General features: G+C 44.7%; 1 protein-coding gene across 1 annotated transcript in view; it reads right to left on the reverse strand.

Moving 5' to 3' along the window:
* The window catches only part of kcnj19a (potassium inwardly rectifying channel subfamily J member 19a), a 54,984-nt gene extending 48,257 nt beyond the window's left edge, over positions 1-6,727 (reverse strand). Inside the window, exon 1 of the mRNA XM_061905475.1 lies at positions 5,787-6,727. Within this exon, the coding sequence (XP_061761459.1) occupies positions 5,787-6,452 (666 nt within the window). The 5' untranslated portion in view covers positions 6,453-6,727. The remainder of the gene's footprint in view (positions 1-5,786) is intronic.
* Positions 6,728-7,456: the final 729 nt, after the last annotated feature.

Consider the following 7,456-nt stretch of genomic DNA (forward strand, 5'->3'; position numbering starts at 1 on the left):
ACTAATGTGGGTCATCTTCTCTCATTAATCATTGTATTATGCAAATTCCAAAATCTCATTTTAAAAATCATATATATATATATATATATATATATATATATATATATATATATACATATATATATATATGCACATATATATATATATAAATTATGCATAATTGTATAAGTATTTTTATATATTATTATAATTTATATTATATAACTATATATTAATATTACTATCTTTTTTTTCATATATATGTATATTTGTATATATATATATATATATGTCTTGATTGGATTATCCAGAGAATAGTGCTCGATACCGTGGTAGAGCGCAATATGTAGGTGTGGGGTTCCCTCAATCATCAGGAGATTTTAAAATCTCCTGATGATTGAGGGAACCCCTCATGAAACAGTTCTGTAGAGATGAAGTAGTCTTGTGATTTTTCCCACACCTACATATATATATATATATATATATATATATATATATATATATATATATATATATATATATTGCACTATCTCATATATATATATATATATATATATATATATTGCACTATCTCACATACATATATATATATATATGTATATATATATATATATATATGGGCAAATTAGTGCATTAATTACGAGTTAACTCATCAATCTATTAACGCCGACAATTATTTTATCGCACATTTGCGTATGTTGTTTACATGCTTTTATTTTGTTAACGCCTTTTCTTAACAAGATGGCGTCGCCCGGCGTCGAGGGGCTCTTGGTAAAGATGGAACATTTGGCAAAAATACCGGACAATTCTGCACATTTCATGGCTGGCTTACAGCGTGGTCACTCCGGGATCACTTACGACCGCCAGACCATTCTGAATGTGGATAGATCGGCCCGTTTTGGACTGAATGACGCGTGCTTGCAAGATCGGCTAGCTAGCATGGGAATACTTTGCCGGCTACATCCAGCGGCCTGTGAAGCAGCGGAGTATATGTGTTGTCTGTCTATTTATCAATAATGCAGATGAGGCGTGTTGGCTGAGTTCTTAACGTTTGCTTTCAGAGCGTGCATATCACAACATACAAGATGCCGTCATGGCGACACAACCTATACCGGGCTACCGCGCATGCTCGTCACTCCTGTTGCATGCTGGGTAGGGTAGTTCTTTTATTCCCTGGCTCATAACATCACAATATAGTACCATGTATATGATGCGTTCAGTTTATCAAAGCACCAAGCAAACAATCGGAAAATTCCCATCATATCAATTCCTAGATATGGTCATAATTATCTTAAGTGCACTACGCAGAATAAACACAACATTATTAATATTGTGTTCTTCACCACAACGGATCGGTACAACGTCCGCATTACTGAAGACGCCGCACCGATCCGCCTGTCGATCTCACGATCCACTCTTCCCCCACTCGTGAACAAGACTCCTAGGTACTTGAACTCCTCCACTTGGGGCAGGGTCTCTTCCCCAACCCGGAGATGGCACTCCACCCTTTTCCGGGCGAGAACCATGGACTCGGACTTGGAGGTGCTGATTCTCATTCCGGTCGCTTCACACTCGGCTGCGAACCGATCCAGCGAGAGCTGAAGATCCCGGTCAGATGAAGCCATCAGGACCATATCATCTGCAAAAAGCAGAGACCTAATCCTGCGGTTACCAAACCGGAACCCCTCAACGCCTTGACTGCGCCTAGAAATTCTGTCCATAAAAGTTATGAACAGAATCGGTGACAAAGGACAGCCTTGGCGGAGTCCAACCCTCACTGGAAATGTGTCCGACTTACTGCCGGCAATGCGGACCAAGCTCTGGCACTGATCGTACAGGGAACGGACCGCCACAATAAGACACTCCGATACCCCATACTCTCTGAGCACTCCCCACAGGACTTCCCGAGGGACACGGTCGAATGCCTTCTCCAAGTCCACAAAGCACATGTAGACTGGTTGGGCAAACTCCCATGCACCCTCAAAAACCCTGCCGAGAGTATAGAGCTGGTCCACAGTTCCACGACCAGGACGAAAACCACACTGTTCCTCCTGAATCCGAGGTTCGACTATCCGACGTAGCCTCCTCTCCAGTACACCTGAATAAACCTTACCGGGAAGGCTGAGGAGTGTGATCCCACGATAGTTGGAACACACCCTCCGGTCCCCCTTCTTAAAGAGAGGAACCACCACCCCGGTCTGCCAATCCAGAGGTACCGCCCCCGATGTCCACGCGATGCTGCAAAGTCTTGTCAACCAAGACAGCCCCACAGCATCCAGAGCCTTAAGGAACTCCGGGCGGATCTCGTCCACCCCTGGGGCCTTGCCACCGAGGAGCTTTTTAACTACCTCAGCGACCTCAGCCCCAGAAATAGGAGAGTCCACCACAGATTCCCCAGGCACTGCTTCCTCATAGGAAGACGTGTTGGTGGGATTGAGGAGGTCTTCGAAGTATTCCTTCCACCTATCCACAACATCCGCAGTCGAGATCAGCAGAACACCATCCGCACCATACACGGTGTTGATAGTGCACTGCTTCCCCTTCCTGAGGCGGCGGATGGTGGTCCAGAATCGCTTCGAAGCCGTCCGGAAGTCGTTTTCCATGGCTTCCCCGAACTCTTCCCATGTCCGAGTTTTTGCCTCCGCGACCGCTGAAGCTGCACACCGCTTGGCCTGTCGGTACCTCTCCACTGCCTCCGGAGTCCTATGAGCCAAAAGGACCCGATAGGACTCCTTCTTCAGCTTGACGGCATCCCTCACCGCTGGTGTCCACCAAGGGGTTTTAGGATTGCCGCCCAAGCAGGCACCAACTACCTTGCGGCCACAGCTCCGATCCGCCGCCTCGACAATAGAGTAATGCTTAATAATGCTTCAGTAATGCGGACGTTGTACCGATCCGTTGTGGTGAAGAAGGAGCTGAGCCGGAAGGCAAAGCTCTCAATTTACCGGTCGATCTACGTTCCCATCCTCACCTATGGTCATGAGCTTTGGGTCATGACCGAAAGGATAAGATCACGGGTACAAGCGGCCGAAATGAGTTTCCTCCGCCGTGTGGCGGGGCTCTCCCTTAGAGATAGGGTGAGAAGCTCTGCCATCCGGGAGGGACTCAAAGTAAAGCCGCTGCTCCTTCACATCGAGAGGAGCCAGATGAGGTGGTTCGGGCATCTGGTCAGGATGCCACCCGAACGCCTCCCTAGGGAGGTGTTTAGGGCACGTCCAACCAGTAGGAGGCCACGGGGAAGACCCAGGACACGTTGGGAAGACTATGTCTCCCGGCTGGCCTGGGAACGCCTCGGGATCCCCCGGGAAGAGCTAGACGAAGTGGCTGGGGAGAGGGAAGTCTGGGTTTCCCTGCTTAGGCTGTTGCCCCCGCGACCCGACCTCGGATAAGCGGAAGATGATGGATGGATTATTAATATTGCTACTACGGATAATTTGATCAAACATTCCCTAAAACAGCCCATTACCTATAATATAGGTTTTTTAAACATAAGATCCCTGATAAAAAAAATGTTTCTGCTGTTACCTCAGAAATTGCCTGTTCAGATGTTATGATTGTGGCTCAGAGATTTGTATGTAGATTATATTTATTTTCCATAACAAACAGGATAACTTAAATACCCTGGCAGTGGTAGTAATAAGCTTAAATGTTTGTATTTACGTTTTTTGAGTTGATTTTCATAAATTATGCTATTTAACTGCTACTGTTTAACAAGGACTGATTTAAATTGTGTTTGCACAACAAATGTTTTGGCGCTTTTGTTCATGTGTGAGAATATTCCAATCAAGGTGCACTACACACTACTTTTGAATTCATTTTTGGGCTTTGCGTATACAATGCAGTTAATCGCGATTAATCAGAGAAATAGTGCGATTAACTTCGATTAAAATTTTCAATCGTTGCCCAGCCGAGAGGATAAGATCACGGGTACAAGCGGCCGAAATGAGTTTGCTCCGCCGTGTGGCGGGGCTCTCCCTTAGAGATAGGGTGAGAAGCTTTGCCATCCGGGAGGGACTCAAAGTAAAGCCGCTGCTCCTCCACATCGAGAGGAGCCAAATGAGGTGGTTCGGGCATCTGGTCAGGATGCCACCCGAACGCCTCCCTAGGGAGGTGTTTAGGGCACCTCCAACCGGTAGGATGCCACGGGGAAGACCCAGGACACGTTGGGAAGACTATGTCTCCCGGCTGGCCTGGGAACGCCTCGGGATTCCCCGGGAAGAGCTAGACGAAGTGGCTGGGGAGAGGGAAGTCTGGGTTTCCCTGCTTAGGCTGTTGCCCCCGCGACCCGACCTCGGATAAGCGGAAGATGATGGATGGATGGATGGATGCCCAGCCCTAATATATATATATATGAATGTGAATGTGAGACTGAATGTTGTCTGTCTCCATGTGTGGTCCTGTGATGAGGTGCAGCGACTTCTCCAGGTTTCCCCCGAATGCAGCTGCAGCACATGCCACGACCCCAAAAGGTACAAGCGGTAGAAAATGGATCGATGAATGTAGGTATATATGTATGTAATGTATATATATATAAATATATATTCGATTCAATGTCGATTCTTGGGGTCACGATTCGATTCAAAATCAATTTTTTTTTTCCACTTCAACACGATTCTCGATTCAAAAACGATTTTTTCCCGATTTAAAAGGATTCTCTATTCATTCAATACGGATTTCAGCAGGATATTAAAGCTTTTATAATTGTAAAGGACAATGTTTTATCAACTAATTGCAATAATGTAAATTTGTTTTAACTATTAAACGAACCAAAATTATGACCTATTTTATCTTTGTGAAAACATTGGACACAGTGTGTTGTCAAGCTTATGAGATGCGATGCAAGTGTAAGCCACTGTGACACTATTGTTCTTTTTTTTAATTTTTATAAATGTCTAATGATAATGTCAATGAGGGATTTTTAATCACTGCTCTGCTGAAATTATAACTAATATTGATACTGTTGTTTATAATATTAATTTTTGTTTCACTACTTTTGGTTTGTTCTTTGTCGTGTTTGTGTCTCCTCTCAATTGCTGTTTATTGCAGTTCTGAGTGTTGCTGGGTCAGGTTTGGTTTTGGAATTTGATGTTATGGTATTGCTGTGTATTGTGTTGTTGGATTGATAAAATAAAAAAATTAAAAAATTAAAAAATTAAAAAATTAAAAATTAAAAATTTGATTTAAAAAAAAAAAAGAGAATCGATTCTGAATCGAGCAACGTGAGAATCGCGATTCGTATTCGAATCGTTTTTTTCCCAAACCCCTAATATGTATGTATGTATATCTATATATATATGTATATGTATATATACTGTATGTATATGTGTATCTATATAAATATATGTATATGTATACATATATATATATATATATATATATATATATATATATATATATATGTACATACATACGCACATGTATGGATAAATATGTGTATATATATACACACACACACACATAATTTATATGTATATGTGAATATGCATATGTGTATCTATGTAAATATACACACACACACACACACACACACACACACACATATATATACATATATATAGATATATATATAAACTAACATGTATTCATTAAACAGCAAAAAGGTATATGCACATTTATGTTTTAATAATGCTGCATTTACTTTGCACTAAACACATGCATCAAATTAAAAGTAAATTTGATTTAAAAAGTTTCAAAATTGTTTTGCATGAATGAAAGAAGCGTAGAAAAATGATGCTTCAGACATGAATTTCTCCCTGAATCCTGCATGGAACTTGTAGATGCAGTGGAGAAGACAACTTAGGACCCACCTTGATGAGCTTGCAGCGGATCTGCGCGGACACCATGTGGCTGTTCCTCAGGTTGCCCACCCGGAACATGAGGCACAGCTTGCCGTCCCGCTGCGAGACCACCGCGTCCTGGCTGAACATCAGCGTCTCGGCGCGCTTCTTGGGCTGCGACATCTTGATGAACATGCAGCCGATGAGGAAGGCGTCCACGATGGAGCCCAGCAGCGACTGGAAGAGGAAGAGGATGATGCCCTCCGGACACTTCTCCGTGATGTAGCGGTACCCGTAGCCGATGGTGGCCTCGGTCTCGATGAAGAAGAGGAAGGCGGAGGGGAAGTTGTAGACGTTGGCCACGCACGGCGTGTAGGACGCGTCGTGGCCGTGGTTGAGGTCCCCCCGGATGTAGGCGATGACCCACCACATGAACGCCATCACCAGCCAGGCCACCGTGTAGGTGAGGATGAAGATGAGCAGGTTCCAGCGCCACTTCAAGTCCACCAGGGTGGTGAAAAGGTCCGACAGGTAGCGGCTGGTCTCGCCGCCCAGGTTCCCGTGTTGCACGTTGCAGCGGCCATTCTTCTCCACGAAGCGCTGCCGCTTCTTCTTCACCGGCGCAGAGAAGGCGCCGGCCCGGTTGGTGTTCACCACCTGGTAGTCCTCGCCGAATTTCCTGCGAAGTGCCGCCATCGGAGCTCCTCTCGCGTTAGAGGGTGAGTGACTCGTCCATCTTTTTTCCCCCTTCTCGCCTCCAAACTTACGAGCGGCAACGCGTAAAAGTCGCCATGGTCACTTTGACGCGCGCGCACTTTATTGCGCCAAAACTCATTTAATTGTGTTTAAATCCAAATAGTCATCTTAATTAACTACTTAATTGCTTTAAAATCCGAATCGATTCCGGTTTGCGTGAGGCTCCGGACAGTGGAGATGTGCGCTTTGAGCCGTGGAACTCCCCACGTCTATAGGCTGTGTGTGTGTGTGTGTGTGTGTGTGTGTGTGTGTGTGTGTGTGTGTGTGTGTGTGTGTGTGTGTGTGTGTGTGTGTGTGTGTGTGTGTGTGTGTGCAAACGAGAGAGAAAGAGAGAGAGAGAGAGAGGAGGGAGATTTACGCATGACCACCTTTGTGTTTGACATCAGAGAAAAGAAGGTGTGCGCGTCGTTTAGTCGAGTTAATTGTGTGGATTTGGACCGTGTGTGTTTGAAGTGATATCATCGATTTCATTCGTCCGTTTGTCTCCTCCTTGCGCGCTTTTTAATTGCCTTTTCGAATTGTTTTGAATGAGTACGCGAGCGCGCTCACCGGCGACGAGCCAGAAGTCAAGTGGCGCCATCTGGTGGCAGGTTGACTCAAGTGCAGCAAATTTAGCTTTAAAGGCCTACTGAAATTAGATTTTCTTATATAAACGGGGATAGCAGGTCCATTCTATGTGTCATACTTGATCATTTCGCGATATTGCCATATTTTTGCTGAAAGGATTCAGTAGAGAACATCGACGATAAAGTTTGCAACTTTTGGTCGCTAATAAAAAAGCCTTGCCTGTACCGGAAGTAGCAGACGATGTGCGCGTGACGTCACTGGTTGTAGGGCTCCTCACATCCTCACATTGTTTACAATTATGGCCACCAGCAGCGAGAGCGATTCAGACCAAGAAAGCGACGATTTCCCCATTAATTTCAGCAAGGATGAAAGATTTG

The sequence above is a fragment of the Nerophis ophidion genome, linkage group LG07 (assembly GCF_033978795.1).
Source record: "Nerophis ophidion isolate RoL-2023_Sa linkage group LG07, RoL_Noph_v1.0, whole genome shotgun sequence".
Classification (NCBI taxonomy): Eukaryota; Metazoa; Chordata; class Actinopteri; order Syngnathiformes; family Syngnathidae; genus Nerophis; species Nerophis ophidion.